This window comes from Argiope bruennichi, chromosome 4 (assembly GCF_947563725.1).
Source record: "Argiope bruennichi chromosome 4, qqArgBrue1.1, whole genome shotgun sequence".
In the NCBI taxonomy this organism is placed as follows: Eukaryota; Metazoa; Arthropoda; class Arachnida; order Araneae; family Araneidae; genus Argiope; species Argiope bruennichi.
In genome coordinates, this window is record NC_079154.1 from 105,309,152 (window position 1) to 105,332,333 (window position 23,182).

Genomic DNA, 23,182 nt, shown 5'->3' on the forward strand with positions numbered 1-23,182 from the left:
GAATCTGAGATTAACGAATTTTCCTATCGGCACTGTCTGCATCCGAAAAACCCCATTTTTAGCATTATGTCTGTCTGTCTGTGTCTGACTATAAACTAACACGATTGCTATAAAACGAAGACAGCTAGACAAATAGTATTCCTTAAACAGATTTAATACCTAAAATGTAAATACCTATAAAATTTAGAATCAATCCGTCGAGGATATGACCTTTTGTTGGTCTGTGTTTTCGTAAGCATGTAAACGCGATATTCAAAAAACAATGCAAACGCAATGACTTAATATTTGAAATTTAGTATGTGATTTTCTGAATACTAATGCAGTTCTAGGTCAGATTTTAAATTAGTCCGTTGGGAAAAATGCGTCTAAAGCATTAACTCAGTTTTTGGAAACCTATTGCTAAATATCAAGGATTAATAGAGAAAAAAATATCGCCGAAAGTCGCATGATAGATTAAGTAAAATAAATTAAAATTCACGCCAAAGATAAGTCATATCACTGACTCTCCGACCCGCCCGAAGGCACACGGATAAAGAAAACTGAATGACCGGACCGCCGCAACAGCAACACTGGCGAAAACTGTCGTTGAGTCCTAAGGGCCATCACCAGTCCAGGTACAACCCTTCCCGAAGTAAGTACGTCTCATCATCGATGGGAGGAACCAGATCCCCCACCTATTTATGTACCCACCAGGGTGGCGAGATCCAACCACCATACCTGAAGCATCTCATCCTCATTTCGAAGTCCCCCCACGGTGTTTGACGCCAAAGTTTAATAGTTCTTAACTATTGTTTTCTAATGTCATGTAAAGTAATATTGGTCCTACCCAAGTTCCATAATTTCATGTAAGGATTAGAGAGCATTTAAAAACTTTTCGAGAGACCATTGTTGCTGGTTTTCATCCTCGTCAAAGTGTAGAAAATGTCCAAAGTTACCTCCCGTCTCCAACATTGGAAGATGAGAAAAATATCAAATTTTGTATATTTGTGATTAATTATCAAAATTTTAGAGTAATCTTTTTTTTTTTTTTACTGCCAAACAGCAGGCATTCCAATAAACGGAATTTTTAAACTTATTTTCAACTATTCCGATTATAAGAACATTTCGTTTTGCAAGAAAACCTTTAATTTGTAAACTATATGACTTCTGATAAACGAATAATAATGAAAGATGGACCAGCATTGTAAAACTCAAAAATTAGAGAAGTAATTAAAAAAATCTTAGGTAAATTTAAAAAAGACATTTTACAAAAGAAACTTACAGCATTGTTTCTGGTTTCGAAATACTAAGAAAAATTATAAGTTATATATACAAAATTGAATTAAAAATTAATGATAAAATTAGCAATAACAAAATTAAAAATATAAAATTGACTTTTTAAAGCATCAATTTAAAACAAATAAAATAAACTTATTCCATTTAAAAGAGCAGAAATTAAAAGATGTGGGGATTTATATTCAAAAATTATTATTGTGTAAATTTCATATTCCATTTCAATAACTATGGTTAACAAGATTTCATATACATGCGTACATGTCTTTTTTTTTTTGGTGTAAAATTAGAAAAGTGTGTACGTAAACGCTTTGAATGCATAATATAACGAATCCTTTATTAACTCGTTGACTGACATGCGACTCACATTTGCGTGACAGTAAAAGTTTTCAGTCAATGTTGAACTTGATGCGAGTGGAACAGGCCTATGTTTGGCTTATATCTCCTTGTTTTAATAGTTGTTCAGCACGTGAATCATCTGTGATTCATACACACTATCTAAATAGATATCCTCTTCTCTACTACAATTTGATGATGATGATGTCGTGTCCGCGTTACCACGGAAAGGGGTTGCAGTAGCTTCAGAGGGTAAAGACCCCTGAGCACCCGAGGGCAGAAGTCTGCCTTCTAGCTCATATGAAGATGAAACTCACACATTCGCTTGCACAGCCCCGTTTTACAGGGGGGCACATTCACACACCTCACAGATAAAACACGGATGAAGAACAACCATACCCGAACCGGGACTCAAACCGAGGACGCCTAGATCATGAGGAAGACGCGCTACCCCTATGCCAGGCTCTACTACAATTTAAAAAGAGCAAATAATTAAGCCTCTTATTAGAGAGTAGTTCGAGTCACAGGTATCAATCAAGGTTAATCCAATCCAATTCAATGTTAACCTATTTGGAGAAAGTAAAAAAAATGTCTTTAATTCAAAAATGATATAATGCCCATTCAAAATGAGCTATATCCAAATCATGCCATGCTAAATGCGCTATCATTCGCTATCAATCACTATCGACCTACATCATTCATGCCAAATCATTCTAAATGCACTAACCAAAATCATACTACATCATTTTGTATAGAACATGTTTCATTAACCGAAGTTAGTTTGAAATTGTATTAATATTTAAGCATATTTTCATAAAGAAGTTTCAGATAATTTTTTGAGCAGATATTCCATAAAAATTAACGAAGTGGTGTTATTTTTAACCATAAACAACCAAAACATATCTTCTAAAAATACCAGACTCAAAAAACCAATCTAACAGTTTTGCATAGCATCCAAATTTCAAATTGAATTCAATTTTTACCAACCACTTGTGAAATATTCTCCAACGCGTAGTTCCTTCTGCATGTTATTAGAATTTAGATTCCGGTTGGTAAAACTGCCCTTCATTCAATATGAAATATTACAACGGAATTCTTTGAAAATTCCGAAAATCAATTCCTTTGGAATTTCGGCAGGACTAAATGAACTTCATCTCTCAAAATAACTAAAAAATGAAGCCAATTCAATTGAATTTGAAACATTTTCGCTTCATGTCAGAAGCGTTGCGTTTGATATGTTCGCTTTTAGCAAATTTAAGTTGCGGAAAGGAAATACAGAACTTTCGAAGTTTAGAATTTCATAAATATTCAATTACCTAAAAGTCAAGCGGTTATAACAATTTTTGTCTCAGAATTTTCTGGTTTCAAAATAAGCTTAAAGCAAGCATTCGTGCAATATAATGTGTACTTGGACTCTGAAAGATTGAAAAAATAGAGTTATAATTTACATATACAATTTCCAACATATACGATTCTTAAAAAAAAGGTATGTTTTGTCACATTTCTTATTGAAAAAAAAATGATTTACTCATGCAATAAATTTATAAACTGAATAGAAAGACTGAAAACGAATAAGAGAAAGAAATGGTGGATTATCGGTGGGCTATTATACCAAGGACATTACTATAAAAAAATACGTTATTCTTGAGAACTGTAGAATGAACGTATTAATATATGTTTCCAAAAAAACTAAACTGTAATCATTTATTAAATCTTGATAACTTCTGCAGTCAGATGTTTATTTTTAAATTATTCTTATTATTTACCATCTCATTTATTATTTACTCTTATTTACCATCTCATTTATTATTTACTCTTATTTACCGTCTCATTTATTATTTACTCTTATTTACCGTCTCATTTATTATTTACTCTTATTTACCGTCTCATTTATTATTTACTCTTATTTACCATCTCATTTATTATTTACCATCTCATTTATTATTTACCATCTCACTTATTATTATCTATTCTTATTTACCATCTCACTTATTATTATCTATTCTTATTTACCATCTCATTTATTATTTACTCTTATTTACCATCTCATTTATTATTTACTCTTATTAACCATCTCACTTATTATTTACTCTTATTTACCATCTCACTTATTATTTACTCTTATTTACCATCTCATTATTTACTCTTATTTACCATCTCATTATTTACTCTTATTTACCATCTCATTATTTACTCTTATTTACCATCTCACTTATTATTTACTCTTATTTACCATCTCACTTATTATTTACTCTTATTTACCATCTCACTTATTATTTACTCTTATTTACCATCTCACTTATTATTTACTCTTATTTACCATCTCATTTATAATTTACTCTTATTTATTATCTATTCTTATTTATTATCTATTCTTATTTATTATCTATTCTTATTTATTATCTCATTTATTATTTATTCTTATCATTCTTATTATTTATTATCATATTGTTCTTATTTAGTATCGGATTTTTCTTATTTATTATTGCATTGTTCTTAATATTTTTAAACAGAATTGGATGTTTCGCAAACAAGATGGATGAAACCAGCAAAAGTAAATTTGGCAATATTAGCTATGTTTCATAGAAAAGAATGACTTAAATAAGCTAATTAAAAAAAAGGCAAAAAAATATTTTATCTAAAATAATAATGTATATGCATGGGCTACATAAAACTATCTTGTATGTGGCGTTTCAAGCATCAAATGTTTAAATATTGATTTTTTTTTTTTATTTATTCCAATTGAAAATTTTTGGTATTTTAATTCATAAGGAATTTTTCTAAAATACCAATAATCAAAAACGGATATCGAAAATATAATTTAACTGAATTCTCAAATTAGACTTTTCTTAGAAGATAAGATCAATTAAAATTTGGGTAAATATTAATTATCATTACTGATCATAGTAAATGGTGTCAAAATCTAATTCTTAAATATGGCAGTGTACAAAAATGTTTGGTACAAAATTAATAGCGACGAGATAGAAGGGAAAAAATCGAAAAGAATGTTTTTCAGTATTTTTAATTAAATCTGACATTTTTTTTATCAGAAATTCCTTACTAGTGGTCATTTAATTGTTTATTGCTATTTATATCAAAACCAAAATTATTTGCATTCATTTGCAATTAATCCCAATTTCAGAATTTATATCTTTTGAGAAGCAAAACTTATTAATTATTAAACTTGTAAATACATTTCCTTAATCTTTTCTACATTTCATTTGCTACATTAGAAACTATCTTTCAATATCTTGTTTGCTTCTTATATATAGCAATATACAGAAAGTTCAAAATAAATTTATGTGACATATTAAACTGGAATAGTTTAAATAACTTCATATCCAAAATTCTTGAAAAATGCATTTAATATCGATGAAAACGGAAGATTAGCATTTCCTAAGCAAGTTATTAGAAGTTTATGCGTCACCTTAAATATTTTCATATGTACCAAACATCACTAGCTCTTAACTTCATTTTCATCTTCCATATTCCAAGAAATCTCATTTTCATCTCAATGTTTATTTAAGAAACGAAGTCATCTTTTTAATATTTCTCTTAGAAATGTTTTTTGCGAAATTCCTATCTCTTAAAACTGGAATAGTGCGCGATGCAAATTAATATTTGCATTCATTATGCCGATCTCTTCTAATTTATTAAATAAGCAGAAATGTCTTTGAAATTTGAAGCGACTGACACTGGCGAATGTTTCAGTGCGATTGAAATTTTTAATTCCAAATTATTAAAAGTATTTTAATCTGCTCCATTTTGAAATAAATATAAAACTGAATTTACTTTTTTAATCCTACTTACTTTGAATCTTCTAATTCTTTTTTATAATATATTTGTTATATGGCAAAAATCCGAAACAAATTAAATCCTTTGAGGTTTATTACCCCATTTCTGCATAATATAGTTTTTAACAAAAGGCGATTGTAAAATATAAATTAAAGAATTCGTGAATGAAATGCTCAAAGCAGTCATAAGGGTATTAATGAAATAATTAAAAGAATATTATTAAAATTTCTAAATTGCAACCAATCTGTAATACTGTTTCTCAGTACATTAAATCTCATAGTAAGAGAAAGATATGCAAGCATTCTTAATGGATGCCAAATCAATAACTCGAATCTTGACGACCATTGGATAAGTCGCCTTACCATCAATTACTTTTTGAATTTCCTAACATAATCAAACCTGCTCTCAATTTTATAACAGTAAATCATTCTACGAACCATTGTATACTCACTAAAGGATCTCCGGTGTTCAGTAAACTGAAAACAACTCACACCAAAGAAATTAAAACCACTCACACCAAGAAATTTTTGGAAAAAAATGAAGGTCCTCGAAAATACAAAAATTATAGCGATATCTCTACTAGGATTCGAGGTCAATAAGGTCTTCAAAAAAAAAATTCTGGGCCCAGTGAGGAAGTGTGTAAAATGTTAAAAAGCTAAAGCGAATCAGTCAAGTGAATTCTTTCTTGGCAGTGCTGATCGCAGAGTGGACTCTCTAGTTTCACCGTTACTTAGTAACCATTCATTGCCTGACTGTTTGATTTCTAAAAATGCTGCCTTTCTTTACGCTTCCATTCCTCTTCATATTTTGCTTTGCTATCATGTATTTCATGTTTTTCTTGTGGAATAAATGCTTAGATCTTTAAACAACTATTGAATTTTTTTCCCACAAACACATCGGACGATTTCTGTATTGTTCGTTTCAGTATCCTCGTACTAATATTTCTCTACAATTGTACTTCACTAAGGAGTGGTATGCAAAAAGATGGGCAATTATTACGCTTACCATTTCTACGAATAATCTGAATTCACCCTCTCGCTAAATATAAATATTCCTATCATTTTTCCTCTCCCTCCACGCCTTTTTTTTACTAAATAAATAGCTCTTGGCACATGCGCAAAAGCGCGGAGAGTTCCCGAATCCGAAAATGAGAAGTGATTGTATAGTGATCGATCATACATCAGAATGCTTTGAACTATGCCATAATTTTGGACGGTAGTGAATATATTTCCTTTGACTTATTCGATACTGAATGATATAGTAATATCGCAATATAAATGCTTATTTCGAAACAAACCTCAGACAAAATAATATGAAGAGTAAATGGAAGAATGGAATGAAAATATTCTTCATTAAACACTTATTTTCTAAAAAAAATAGAGGTAAGATATTATATTTAAAAATATAGGTAACAAATTAATAAATAACCCAGTCAATTTCAATTGCCAAAGTGCGACCTCAAACTTGGAATTGATATCGAAGGTTCTCTCTAACTCCTCTTGGATGTTTTTTACTACAAAAGATTTTACATTATAACTTTTATGCTTTATATATGATACACAAAATATGCAGATGCTCTGCCTTGATTCTAATATTCCATGAAATTTTCAATATTTGGGGTACGATATAAAAAAATATCAAACACCCAAATTACTTAAAGCTAAATAAAGGCGGATTTTGAACACAAAAGCAAAATGATCTCCATCAAAACATATAAGTTCATATAATTAGGCTTGAAAATATTGATAATAGTTTATTTAAAAAATGGAGAAATATTGTTCTTAAATATATAATTATGGAATCCACTAGAAAATTCAGTTAATTCAAAACGCTTAGGTACTTAATTCTCTTCGAAATATTATGCGCAACTAGAGTCTCTATTAATCACTTGAAAGAATAAGCAAATATATGAACAATGATTTTTTTCCTGTTCCAACCAATTATATTAGTTTAAACTGAATTATAAGAATATGACAGCGAAATTTTATGGTGGGAAAAACACGATTTATTTCAATATGTTAAGAGGAAAAAAAGTCATAAATGAAGTTTAAAGAATAAAATATTAATCAAAGAATTCCTTTACTTCAACTTTTAAACTTGTTCATAAATTAATGATTGAATAATTAATTGAAGCAGAAAGAAAAAAAAGAAAGCTTTGAAAAACGTGATGTGAAAATGCATATGATATTAAAGAACAAAGAATATGATCTAATTCTCATACATTTTGACATGGTACATGCTGAAATTTTTGAATCGCCTTTTTAAATTAAATGTAAAAACTTAAACTATATAATTTATCCAAAGTCGTTGTTCCGAACTGCTATCTAATTTTTGCAAAATCGGTCCAAAAAACTAATCTTCTACTGTTTGAAGAGATATGGAGAAAGACTGTGGTTCATCATTCGTTCATAATTCTTCTGAATTGAGCACATAAAATCTAGAATCTTCTGATGTACAGCTGAAAATCTCTCTCAAATAATGGTCATTTTCATCCTAAAGGACCTATCATTGAAATATTATTGATATGTCTTCTTTTATTCAAGGAGATTTCAATATCAACTACAAGTAAGTAGGAATGGTAGAAAGCAGAAAAAGAAACTGAAATCACATAAACTTTTATGATCGGAAAGGCCAACCTGAACATCTGAAAGATATGAGAAATGAAAAAATTGCAACACAATCGAGTGAAAACTCTGTTGGCGATTCTTTATTGGAAATTGTACGTGCATATGTTCATACCTCAGTAAGTTCCATTATAAATTTAAATGTTTGCTGATGCAGTAAACACTCATTCCAAAGCATTTCTAAATAGAGTCCGTTGCCTTTCCACTACAGTCAATTCCTCCACATACAAGGCGCAAGTCTATTGGCTCGTCATTTGAAAACAGGTGCATGTTCGCTATGCGCAAACAGAACTTTAAATGATCAGAGGTAAAATCCAATTATAGTATTAGTAAACAACGGCCTCTACCGCATCAGGTTGGCATTTCTCAGAAGATTTTTAATATGATTTTGGTTTATTTTTATATTTCTTATCTTCACTCATTCTGAATTACAATTATATAGAATATCATCATTTTCAAAAGTAATTTTTTAAATTTACTTATAACCCTTTAAAGGACCATTTTTTTGGTCATATTATGTTAAAATATTTTTAGGCTTGAAATTAAAATAAGAAAAGGGATTCATTTAGCTTATTAGATAAATTCAATTTGATTAATTCATTTGGTTAATTAAGAATTAAGTATCAAATCAAGACACTCATTTTGTGTAAAATAAAGAACTAAAGCATCTAAGTTTGTCTTTCCAAAAAAATTTGTCAGAACTTATGCCAACCTACATAAATTCGTACAAAGATCGATAAATTTGGTGGGAAGCATACTTCCCACGGCCCTAGAAATGGTTAATCAACTTAAACTACAAGCGTTCATTAGCATTTGGAATCATTTATTCTTGGTAAAGTTCAAACTCTGTATATGAAAAAATAAGACGATTATTCAAATTTCTTATCATTTCACTTCAATACAATTCTATCTTCTTTTAATATACCGTACTACCATTCAAATATGCAATTTAAATCGTAAAATACCAAAATAAATCCATTTCACAATTTTCTGCAAAACCCCACTTTATTTCAAATACTTGATTCTTAGTGGAAGGCTTTTTAAGAAATGAAAGAAAGCTAAATTTCAGTTCATTACATCACTTTGTTAGCTGACATTTTCCCGTATCTTGCCAAATAAAAAAACAAAAACATCCATCCCGCTAAACGCACATGCATTATTAATCTCAAAACCTCGGGAATGCCAATTCCCACTCTTTCTCGTAATTGTTCAAGAAATTATCTTTCTGCAAGCTCGAGGCGGCTATTTTCGTCATTGTACTCAAGGAGGCAATTTACGGCTGTCAAAACAATCACCTTCTGTGACAGTTCCTTTCGTATCATCTTCGAATCGGAAATCGTATCATGCCATTCTAGTGGTTCCCCCGAGGAATTTGCGTTATTTGAGAGACTATCATTTTCCAGCTCACGTATTGCACGTTATCGGAGGGAAAAGTGTATCGACAGAAGTTTAAAAAAGACATTTTGTCTTTAGCTTACAATGGGGAGGATTTTTATGGTGATTTGAGTTTCGACGAAACGTATCATTCCTTTTAGTGTCACCGTCCTCTTAAATTCTGTTCGATTTCGGTAATAAAAGGAATTTATTAAAATAAAATGGCGAATGTGTTTGAAAGCTCGTGAAATGTCTTTTAGAAAGATGCTAAAGATTAAAAAAATATATCAAACTTTTCAAATAAGAACAAATGTTTTTTTTGTTTATAATATGGAAAAGAAAAGTTATATGGAGAAATATTGTTTTTAATTCAGTATTTTTTATTTTTATAATTTTTATTTTCCCTTTAATCTATTTGTTCCTTTAACTTCTGTCATTTAAAATGAAATAATTAATTTTTTCTAATTCCAGAATTAAACAGGGTTTAACCTTTCGCACTCGGATGGTGCCTCTCTCTCTCACCAATCAAGAGGGTGCATCATTTTAACGTTGTTTTATTTATTTTTTTCATTTTGATTTTTTTAAAAATACCTAGGAATGGTAAGAAAAATGTAGATTAATTTTTCAATGAAATTCAACTTAAAACTATAATATTTTTTCATAGGAATAAGCAAATCCTTGTGTTAGCTGAATAATTTTGCATCGAATTACTTTTCCGAGTACAAATGGTAAAAACGAAAATATTCAATAACTTGTATTGAATATTTGTGGTATTTATTTTAGCTGAGAATTTTTAGTGCTAGCTTGTTGAATTGATTTTATAGCCCAGAACAGAGATAATCTCATGGTCATCAAAAATGATAGTGGAAATGGGAAAAATACTAGTAAGGAATAACATACATACAAGAAGAATATTTAAAAAAGAAATGGCAGTGGCACGCGCATTTCTGTACGATGGTATATGACCAACAATGAAATAGCTCTGTAGTTCTACTGATTTGCAATTTTTTAGCCCAAATATTGATGGACATGACTGTCTTTATCATTGAATGTCTGGCTTTATCCTTCGTGAACATGGCTGCCTTTATCACTGATGGACATGGCTGCCTTTATAATCTACTTCATCAATGAAGTGGCTGTGGCATTTCTGTACAATGGTATATAACAATCCAAAACAATGAAATAGTTTGCGTAATGCTGAATGTAGTTCTACTCATTTTCAGTTTTTTGAGCCCAAATATTGATGGGCATGGCTGTCTTTATCACTGGTGGACATGGCTGTCTTTATCACTGGTGGACATGGCTGTCTTTATCACTGGTGGACATGGCTGTCTTTATCACTGGTGGACATGGCTGTCTTTATCACTGGTGGACATGGCTGTCTTTATCACTGGTGGACATGGCTGTCTTTATCACTGGTGGACATGGCTGTCTTTATAATCTACTTCATCAATGAAGTAGCTATGGCATTTCTGTACAATGGTATATAACAATCCAAAACAATGAAATAGTTTGCGTAATGCTGAATGTAGTTCTACTCATTTTCAGTTTTTTGAGCCCAAATATTGATGGGCATGGCTGTCTTTATCACTGGTGGACATGGCTGTCTTTATCACTGGTGGACATGGCTGTCTTTATCACTGGTGGACATGGCTGTCTTTATCACTGGTGGCTGTCTTTATCACTGATGGCTGTCTTTATCACTGCTGGACATGGCTGTCTTTATCACTGGTGGACATGGCTGTCTTTATAATCTACTTCATGAATGAAGTAGCTATGGCATTTCTGTACAATGGTATATGACAATCCAACAATGAAGTAGTTTGAGTAATGCTGAATGTAGTTCTATTCATTTGCAGTTTTTTTAGCCCAAATATTGATGGACAGGGCTGTCTTTATCACTGGTGGACAAGGCTGTCTTTATCACTGGTGGACAAGGCTGTCTTTATCACTGGTGGACAAGGCTGTCTTTATCACTGGTGGACAAGGCTGTCTTTATCACTGGTGGACAAGGCTGTCTTTATCACTGGTGGACAAAGCTGTCTTTATCACTGATGGACATGGCTGTCTTTATCACTGATGGACATGGCTGTCTTTATCACTGATGGACATGGCTGTCTTTATCACTGATGGACATGGCTGTCTTTATCATCTACTTCATCAATGAAGTAGCTATGGCATTTCTGTACAATGGTATATGACAATCCAACGATGAAGTAGTTTGAGTAATGCTGAATGTAGTTCTATTCATTTGCAGTTTTTTTAGCCCAAATATTGATGGACAGGGCTGTCTTTATCACTGGTGGACAAGGCTGTCTTTATCACTGGTGGACAAGGCTGTCTTTATCACTGGTGGACAAGGCTGTCTTTATCACTGATGGACATGGCTGTCTTTATCACTGATGGACATGGCTGTCTTTATCATCTACTTCATCAATGAAGTAGCTGTGGCATTTCTGTACAACGGTATATGACAATCCAACGATGAAGTAGTTTGCTGAATGCTGAATGTAGTTCTACTCATTTGCAATTTTTTTAGCACAAATATTGATGGACATGGCTGTCTTTATCACTGGTGGACATGGCTGTCTTTATCACTGATGGACATGGCTGTCTTTATCACTGATGGACATGGCTGTCTTTATCACTGATGGACATGGCTGTCTTTATCATCTACTTCATCAATGAAGTAGCTGTGGCATTTCTGTACAACGGTATATGACAATCCAACGATGAAGTAGTTTGCTGAATGCTGAATGTAGTTCTACTCATTTGCAATTTTTTTAGCACAAATATTGATGGACATGGCTGTCTTTATCATTGCATTTATGTCTTCTGCTTGCAAATACTGCTATACATTTTGATTTATACGAACTACTATACACTATTATACTATACAACGATGTATATCCAGGTATACTACTATGTATATCTCTATTGGTGTACAAAAGGTACAAAGAGAAAGTATTGTAATCGCCCAAAAATATGAGAGCAAGATTTTGTTAAATTCCAACGTCTTAAACCTCCGAGTTCAACAATCATATTTTTGTAATAATGTCTATCTATGAACGGAACTCAAAAATGCTTTGAACTAGACAGATGAGGTTTATTATATGATCGTTACACCAAATTTTTAGATTACTAAAAAAATTTGAAAGAAATTCATTTATATGAAATCTGCCTGGCTGTCCGAGTACAGTTGAATTCGAAAGATACGAAACGTAAGGAACTAGACAGGTGAAATTTTGTAAAAATTTAGTAATTAAAATCTACATCAGTATCAAATTTTGAATCAAATATGTGAAGGGATTGATTCTGTTAGTCTATACATTATCATGCATGTAAAACTCGATAATTCAAAACCGAAATAAATCAGATAAAGGGAGTTTGGTATGCGATCTTGATACTAAACCCTGTTATTGTACATTATATTGATTTCAATACCATTCTATTGAAATAGGAATTTTAGCGTGGCGCTCATGATTTTGACCAAAGTCCAAAACTATTCGGAGAAAGGAGCATTGCACCTTTATTATGAAATACGAATAAAAGTTTCTTGAAGATCACTCCGTATGGTTTCATTGAGCTCATAAACTAATTATATACTACATAAATTATCATCTCAAAAAAACTTATTGCTTTTTTATTTCAGAAACAGTATTAATTTAATCAGCCATATTCATTGCTCATTATGTAATTAAGTAACTTCATATCAATAATGATAAAGAAACAAAAAAAGAAAGTATATTATTTTGTTCTCTTGAATTGCCGTTATTGGAACATAAAAATTAACACATTTCCTCAAAAAAAAGCAGAACTAATATATATAAATATATATATAACGACGAATTATTTTCATTTAAAAAAATATGAATGATATATCACCTATACTTTCATGCGGAATATGTTTGCCATCTTATGGGAAAGACAAATGAAAATATTAATGAAGTCTTTATATTATCCTTTTATTGGAAGATTTTCTTTGTATATTAACTATTTTTCATAATGTTATGCTGGTATATTGTTTGTAAATCCTATTATATAACATAGAGAATGTAACATTCTAGAGGACACATTGTTGGAAAGATATATTAAATTTAACGCAGTCCTTTAGAACCCTCTAAATGCTCAATAAGAAAGGATTTTTTGAATTATAAATTTTAATTTTCATTAGTGATGATCGAATAGAAATTTTAATCTTCAATAACATTGAGGCATATCATACAAAAATTATTTTTATAACATTTTAAAGCACAAATAGGTTTTCTATTGTTTCAATTTTATTGTGGTACACATGCTTTTTTTTTTATTTTTAAAGATTTTCAACACTTTTTCAATGAAATGTATAACAATGGTTTTCATGGTTAAAATAAAATCGTAGCTAGGTTGATTTTTTTTTTTTCACATTTTTCAATTATGCGCTTTTACCAAGGTTAATTTTTAAAAAAAAATTTAATTTGACAAATCTGAAAGAAAATTCTCTATCGTTTTTTAATATATTAATATTTTTAATCTGGTATTTGTTTTGAATTTTGTTGAAACAACAAAATATTTTACACAGATCGCAATAAATGATGAAATCAAATCACATGAAAACAAAATAGCATATTGGCTTAGGCTTGATTGACTATGTTTTGGACAAGAGTTTAAGTTTTTTCTTCCGCTGTTAATATATTTTTTAAATAATATTAAGAATATGGATAGTAAATTTCATTTGAAATTTCTATAATCGAATTATTTATCTGCTAAATTTTATCACCTTTGAATCAAAACTATTCTCTCCGAAAATGGCTTATATTACTTTTTCAAAAAATCTCGATTAACCTAAATCCGACTAAAAAAGATTTGTAATATTTTTTGATTAAAGAATTAAAATAAAAAACAAAGATGCATAAATGAAGAAGTCAATTTTCTAATTTAACCAATTAAAATTAAAAATCTTAAAAAATATGAATTTTTATGAAATGCCATAAAAAATTGCTAATAAAATTGCAACAATACAAAATTTCAATAAAATGAATCGATCATTGAAAATATTAAAGCTATAGAAGCGTTTTAAGATGCAAAAAGTTATTCATTTCCCTTCTGGGATATTATTTCATGCTGAAATTTAACGCAAAACTTTGTATCATTTTCATTTCCGGTATTTTTCTATATAAGAGAAAAAAAGGAAGTTAAACAGCACTTTTCATCTGCTTTTGAAACACATAATGAAAATAGCTACAAACTTTCAAAATATTCAGAAAATTAAAAAAAAAACGAACAGCCGCTTTATTGCTTATTATATCATGATAAGCTTCGACTTCTGAATATTCCTTGATGTTTACAAAGTGGAGGAACAATATATTACGTTGCCAACACGAAATCTCCAAAAAAAACTCATAAAAACTTCCCATGATTCTAATAACGTCAACCGTGTCATAAAAACACGAAACGCACGAAGCATAATAATTGCTGGATAAAGTTTAATTCCGACGGTTTTTACAAGAACCAAAAAATTATTCGCGAAAACGACTACGTAGCATGCGTATCTTTTGGAATACTTATTACTGCTATAAAAACTCTCCGTCTGAAAACATTAACGATCCCTTCACAGCAGTTACCGTGGTAATGAGGGGAAAAAAACATCCCCCGGGGCTCAAAAGCAGCACCAGAAATAGTCTTCTTTCCATTGAAAAACTTCCAACCGTTCCTTCCTAATTTTTTCTGCTCGTCATTCTGACAACACTTGATTTTTCAACAAGTGTTTAAATACTTTTTTTCCCAGAAAGAAATGTTCTCCCTTTATTAGCTGGAGGCGACGTCAGCTAAAGTTCTAAAGACACGAGTTCAAAAACTGCATAGTGAAATAAATAAAGGCAGCAGTAAAAGGCAAAGTTTGTCATTAAGATCTCTTAGAAAAAGGAACAAAAACTATAAGTATAGTTATTTTTTCTCTATTCTTTAGATCTCCCTGATTTTTGGTTCCAATTATGAAGAGAAGAAATTGGTGCATCGATTAAACATCTGATAAATAGTTTAATATTTTTGATTGATTTTTAAAAAGAATTATTCGAGAATCGATTGTGCGAAATATTTTACACTGTTGGCATGCTGAGAAATAAATTTAACCAACGAAAGATAAATAACCATAGTAAAAAAAAAGGGTTAATCGTCTAATTTCAGATGAAATTAATTGTTGAACTCGTTAATTTACAAATAATTGCTTCACTTTTCAAAAGTTTTATTACTTAATTTATATTTTTTAAGAAATTGAAATCTACTATCGTAAATTTCAAGCTATCATGGGAGAATATTTTTTTTAAATCGCGTGTATCAATCCGATAGGAAAACATGTTCTCACATGACTTATATTTCGCAATCACCAACATTTAGAAAAGCGGTGGTTTTTAACCATCTCAAAATCGAACGAATTCTAAAAAAAAATTTCGTAAAAAACCAGTTTCAACCGGTTTGAAACAATCACGTGATTATCAGATTACGCATGCGCCGATATTTAGAAAAACAATGGGTTTTTTTATTTTTATCTCAAAAAAAATGTAAATTCCCAAGCTTTATCTCGAGGCCAATTTTTTATTTTTATTTATTTATTCTTGCGAAAATCTGGTTTAAACTGATCACGTGATTATTTTATTGCGCAATCGACGACTTTTAGGAAATCGATGTTTTTTACCCCCCCCCCTACCCCCATATCTGAAAATTGTTTGAGCTCTAAAACTTTTTTTTACTTGCTAGAAAAATTGTGATTTTTTTTCAAAATTATATAATTTATATATATATATAACTTTCGATACCTTTCCTCTCTGTTTCGTGTTCATTCCCATTTCCTTCTCCGTGCTTTTATGAGCCATAAATTCTTACTACCCTGCCCTTAATTGGCCAGACAGGACAATCGGTAATATGGCGGACATTCTCACCAAATTGTAACTTTTTGTTGGCTATAAGTGCCAAATGTGACAAACTTCTTTATCATTTTTTAATAACCCTAAAAGGGAAAAATTAATGCCTCAAAAGCAATAAATCGCCAATATTCTGCCCGTATATTTTCAAGCTTCAAAAAACCTCAAACCAAAACAACATCATGTTCTCACATAATTTTAATAAAAAAGTGTTAATCATCTAATTTCAGCTGAAATTAATTGTTGAGCTCTCTGATTCACGCATTATAATTAAGTTACTTTTCAAATGTTTTATTAAATAATTTAAATTTAAAAAAGAATTTTTATAAATTGTTTGAATTTTAAAAAGAAAAGACTTTCTCCACAATTAGTCAACTACATTGCATTTTTATATTTTACCAAAAATTTCTATAGAATGGTAATTATCACAAGAGGTCACGAATCGAAGCAGTTTAACCTCTTCACTGCCAGAGAAATTTACAGACGCTAAATTTTAGAGCAGTTTCCTACGAGATATCTCGTGAATGGCAGTGAATCGGTTCAATTCCTTCAGATGACGAAAAAATACTAAGATCGCAGAATTAGGAGAAGTCATTTTGGCTAAGTGACGATAATGCATTAGAAATAAAGCTTTGGCGGGGGGGGAGGGTCTGATAAATTTAATATGAAATAATTATGTTAAGTAATTTGATGAATATACAAAATTTTAAAATTCATCGAAAGATGAATCAAATTCACCGATCAACGATCTGAAAAAGGGCAGAATAAAAATTGTTATGAAAACTGGATTCCAAATGGAAGAATCATGAACAGCAACGAAAGGCAAAATGTTACTTACATTACAGCTGCAGCAGGGCTCCAAAACGAGACTCATGGCTTGCAATTCTTCTTTATTCCTCCTGCAAATAAATACAGAATGAATAAAGCATGAAGTGAACTAGGAACGACAGACACGCTTCATAATTTATTTTCGCATTTGCGCCACTGATGAAAACCCTGGAGAAGGGGGAAGCCGTCCATTTTATTCTTTCTCTGCCGGAAATGTATTAGCCATTCGCCCACGCGTTTTTATTGGAAACAAGAGCTTAGGCATTTATGATTTTCTTGTGTATGTGCTGGATAACGACCTATTTCCATCTGTGGCATACATCGTTCTAAAATATTCAAGAGAAATTGATCGCGAAAAGATTTTTATTACTTTCCCTCTCCACCCAGACTATAATTTCCTCCGCAGTAATTGAATCTGTTGTGAAGTTGTGGAATAAGAGAAGCAAAAATCAATCATTTTTTGGAATTTCGGCCTTAATAATGCAAAAACTGCTTTTAAAATGTCACGTATGAAAGTTTAAATTAATATTTTATGGTTGGTGGCATAAAATAAAGAGCTGCCAGGAAAATTTTTCTAAAATTCAATTTTAACCGACAGGATGGTAGTTGCCATTATGCCTATAGTTACACAAATTAAATAAACAAGCTATGTCATAAAATAAAGAAAAAGGAATTTATTGAATTTTAGTATGTTTTTGGTGATCAAGGGTTGAATGATCTTTTGTCATATTCTAATTAATCTTGTCCATCGCAGCCTAAAATAAGCTTTATAATTTGCCATTTCATGAAAGCTAATTTTTTTAAAGAAGATATTGTCGATTTAGTTTTGCATTTTTTATTAAGCATCTGAATTTTTATTTTAAACAATAAGAATCTTTCATTTAAAAAAGGAAAAACATTATTTAAAAATATAGTCAACGTATTTTTCAACTGGTGTAGTCAACTGGTGTATTTTTGAGAGGTGTATAAAGTAAATTCTGCCGGATCCTAACATATGAAGTGGTAATGTGGAGTCACAGGTTTATACTCGTATTGAATTTGACAAAGTAAGCCCTGATTATCAGTAAAAAAAAAAATTATATAATCTAAAAATAGAACATCATGTTTCTGATTGATAAAATTTAATCATCCGATCCTACGAATAATAAAGGTGTGTGTATGTTCTACAAGCTTGTACGTTTGATCTACAGCTATCAGATTTGTCATATATATACTTTATATAGAATATATACCCAGGATGAGGTGTTTTTTTTCATTTAGTTTGAATTTTGACTAAAAATGTCAAAATTTCGATATTCCTAAAATCAAAAAAAATTTCAAAATCTAAAAAATTACCTTTATAATGAAACCTACTTAATTGCCTTGCAAATTTCTTTCAGATTTTTGGAAAAGATTTGAAAGTACCTTTCTGTCTAATACCCAACAACAGTTTATATATTCTTGACTTTAAAATCCAAACTGTTTTCATTGTTTCATGAAATAATTAATTTCCTGTTTTTCTTTCATTGTTAAAAGTTAGAGTAATAATTCTGTTTAAAAGCTATATAGATTACAAAATGAATATGTAAAGCCACAAAAGTTAGAAGACAGCCGAACGGGACTGCAATGCTTTTATTGGTGCCATGATGTCATGTGACACCATAAGAAAATTTCATATGCCAATAAACAGCATAAATAAGATTATAATAACGTTAAAGGCTGATAATTTGACGGAATCAGAAATGAAATTACATCTTGACGATATAATTCAAATTAAATATAGGCAATATGCTCAGCAAAACAGATAGTCACCATTGTTGACTAGTAATAAAGTAATTTTCGTCTATATTCAAAAATATCGCCGATTGAACTGGACAAGAAACAGTTCTATTACTATACAAACATAAACAGACTGAATACTATCCTAATTTAAGTATGTATATACATATTTTAGTATAATGCAGTCATAAATACCAATTAATACCATGTTGATAAAACTACCTTAAAAACAGTGCAAAACTTAGCATCAAGAGCTCCAAAGAACCTGTAGAATCAAGTAAAAGGCATCCTGTATTGAATTAGGTGTTTACAGTTCCCTGCATATTGTCAGCTGGAATTGTGTTTGGTTACATATAGTCCAATTAAAGTCACAATAGATGCATATATATTATCGTGAGAAATGCATCCCTAGCTTTACTAACAATTCAGAATGTGAGCAGTTTAGAATACAAATATGCGCAGGTTTCCGTGCTTTCTAATTTCAGCGGGGTTTTTTTAAACTAGAACTGCTTACTTTATTTTTCAAAGCTAAATACAATTTATATTTCATTCAATATTAATTTTTCAAAGCCGGAGATTAAATTCGTAGCTCAATTTTTCTTAAATTTGTTAATTTTAAGAAACACTAGAAAAAGTTTTAAAGGAAATTCTAAAGTCACGTCCGAAATATCATTAAAAGATAAAGTTCACAACTATCTCTATATTATCTTTTAAATATGACTTTAATTGTATTAATGATAATGTATGTAATTTGAGCAATTCTTTTATTATTGCAATCTGTTTGAGTATAAACGCAAACACACAAAATATAACAATGAAAAGCATTGTAAAAATACTAAAATACTTTTAAAAAATATATTGAAATTAGAGATATAGAAAAAAAATATCATGGAAGGCTTTCTTTTTAGAATTTAAAACGGAATTAAAATATTTTCAAACAATATTATCCTCTGAAGTTATTAATGAAAATGTCAAGCGATTTTTTTAATAAAAAATCTAATTATAACTTATTGAAAATTTGTAAGCATCTACTACCAATACGCAAATAAAAAGTATATGTCAATTGTAATACCTCTAGATCGGAGAGAGCATTTTGAAAATTTTTTATTTGTCCATAATGTAATTTATTTATAATATGCAAGTTTATAAACGTTGCCTCATTAAAATATTATAATGAAAAATTTCTTGAGAAAATGGGGAAATTTCGAAAAGCTTACTAGGTGTTAAATAAATTTGAATCCCGATTTGCTTTGAAGATTTTAATAAAATCATTTTATGTGTTCATGATATTATTGATTTTATATATATGCAAACTTTTTTTTCCCACAGAGTAAGTATAACGCCATCTTTTGAAAAGAAATATTTCGTTTCTTTTGTGCCACAATTTTTAAGAATAGCAGTTACTAACTTTCTGCACTCGGAAAGGTAATTCGATACAAAATTATTCATCTAATACAAGAGCTTATTGATTGTTCCGAAATATATATATATATATATATATATATATATATATATATATATATATATATAATTGTTTCAAGCTGAATTTCTCCGAAAACTTAATTTATATCTTTTTACCATTCTGCAGGTATTTTTAACAATCAAAATTGAAAAATAAATAAAATGTCAAAATGGTGCACCAGTCTCGAATGGGGACCATGTGTTACCTCTCGAGTGAAAAGGGTTAATGAACTTTTTGTCTAGACACAATGAAAGCGAATAATAAAATTAAAAAACGAAGACATCTAATAAATTAGAATTATTTTCAACATATATATAAGATACGATTTAACTTCACATTCAGGCATTATTCTTCCGTTAAGATATTATCTAGTTATTTATGAAAATTTAATTAGCTTTATTATTACATTAAGTCACTGATTCAGTGGAAAGTGGGTTTTTATAAAACGTTAATGAATTTTTCTTTGGCGAGATTCGCGATTTACTTTGAATTCACGAGAGAAATTGCATTCAATTAATTTCAAGATAAAATATCTTATTATATGTCTTATCGTATTTAATATTATAAAATGCTAGTTGATCACCCGATTTAAACTGAAATTTTCAACATCATTTTGTTTATGCTTTTTAAAAATGTTTAAGTTTCGGAAGAAATCTTTTGCTGTTATCTGTAAGATTGTTAACATAGTGGAATTGTGATTCATGCAGGAAAAGACCAATTCTTTTTTGTGACAGATAGCGCTCATTTTTATGTGGAAATAAGTTTCAATTATAATATGTAGCTGCGCATACCATGTGAAGGAAAAAAAGGCACATCTTGGAATTAAAATTCAATTAATGTTCCTGGCCAGAGAAGCACATAATAAACCAATGCTCTTTTTAAAAGAGTGAGAATTTCCTTTTTCTAAAGAACTCAACAATAACGAAGAGAAATGCCACTCATTGTGCTAAAACCAGGGGAAGGAAATTACAAATCTTATTATGTCTCGTAATTAGTGAAAATGTTTTTGAAAGCGTGCGTTTAACGAATGTTTTGTTTTAGAAAATAAAAATATTCACCTAGTCATTTCCATAATAAAATTAACTTTTTCGTAAATGAATCTTATCCGTTTTACTTAGATTTCGAAATTATGTAAAATTAATTATAGCCATGATTGTGTGGCTTAAAGACGAATTCTTTTTAACATTTTTAGATATAACTAAGCTCCAAATTATTAAATTTCATTACCTGAACCAGCGGGAGAGTCCTTCCCTAAACTTTCTAGCATCCACTCTAATAAACGTGTTACCCCAAGATGTCTTGTTACGTCTTGCATGGCATTGGTGTACATTAGTTACGAAATATTAACATTTGGCTTGAATTTAGCTTTCTAATGAATGTACCGTGTCACCCTTTGTACATTTTTTGGCGATTAAACCTTGACATGTGGTAAATAGTATCCGAAAATCAAATTTGCGTTTTTGGAGCATTTTTCCCAATCGACTGAAACAAAAATTTGACACGAGTACACTTGTAGTCACAAAATGACATACCAAATTTGATATATTTAAGTCATTGCGTCTTGAGTTATTTTGCATATTTAACAATTTTACTAAATTTATGTCATTCTTTTCTATTAATCCCTGGCAGGCAGATAATAGCGCCAGAAAATCGAATTTGAGTTTTAGAAGGGTTTCTCTCAGTAAATTGAAACGAAAATTTGATACAACAGTCAACTCATTGTTGGATTTGGCTCACACTTTGACAAGTGCCTATACAATAGATGTTAAATTTGTACGCCGAATTTTATCCACTTAGCACTCTTCGTTTTGTTAGCTATCATGTTCACATACTTTCAAACAGCCAGACAGATTTCATCTGAATAGATTTTCCTCAAGATTAGATAGAAATTTACAAATTTGGTGTAAAGACCGCATACCAAATCTCATCTGTCTAACTCAAAACATTTTTGAGTTATCTTTGTGACAAATAGACGGGCATTTTCTAAAACTGTGCTTTCCGAAGTCAGATCTAAAACACGGAGATTCGCCAAAATCTCGAGTTTGAATTGTTTGTCGATAAGTGTACTTCCTCTATACTACGTATACGAGAAAGGAAAAAGTAGACATGGGTTTTACTTAAAAATGACTCTGTATTTGGTAACAAAATTTAAAGTATTTATTGCATAATTAACACTTATAACATAAAAAAGATTCAGTTATATCATATCAAAACAGTTATTAACACATACTTAAAGATAATGTAAATGAGATCATAATAAGATAAATGAGATCATGAATTACTTCAGATAATTCTTTTTCTCTGGAAATATTGTTTATGCTTAGTTTTAGTGAAATTAAGCATTATGAGTAGCTTGATACTTTAAGTTTCATGAAATATATCTTTAAGTTTCAAATAGTGATAGGCATTCAAATCACGCAATTGTTTGAATTGTCTTAGTAATATTCTGTTTCTTGCATGCTTTAAGAGTTCAAATGGTGTCAATTTATGTGAAATCATAATTCCATTAACTGTATAAGTAATCTATAATATAAAATACACATTTTATTCTGTGATACCGTTAACTTCAATTACTTATTACGCATCAATACTGTTCAAATAATTAAAAAACATCTATCTTCCTGAACTTTCAATAATAAAAGAAAATCACGTGATTCAATATTTGATAAAACAAATAAAATATTTGATTTAATCGGTTACTAAAAATCTTTTAAAAAATCAAGCATTTAGAAAAAAAGAAATGTTAATATTAATAAGATATTTTTAATTTTATTAGTACAGAAATCATGTTTGTGTAATAATATTTTTGAATGTTATAGCACTAAAACAGTAAA

The 23,182-nt window shown here is 30.0% G+C and overlaps 1 protein-coding gene across 1 annotated transcript in view; it reads right to left on the bottom strand.

Annotated features, from left to right (window-relative positions):
• Nucleotides 1-23,182, bottom strand: part of LOC129966398 (uncharacterized) — a 385,065-nt gene that overhangs the window by 355,189 nt on the left and 6,694 nt on the right. The window contains exon 2 of the mRNA XM_056080822.1: nt 17,139-17,199. Within this exon, the coding sequence (XP_055936797.1) occupies nt 17,139-17,199 (61 nt within the window). The remainder of the gene's footprint in view (nt 1-17,138; nt 17,200-23,182) is intronic.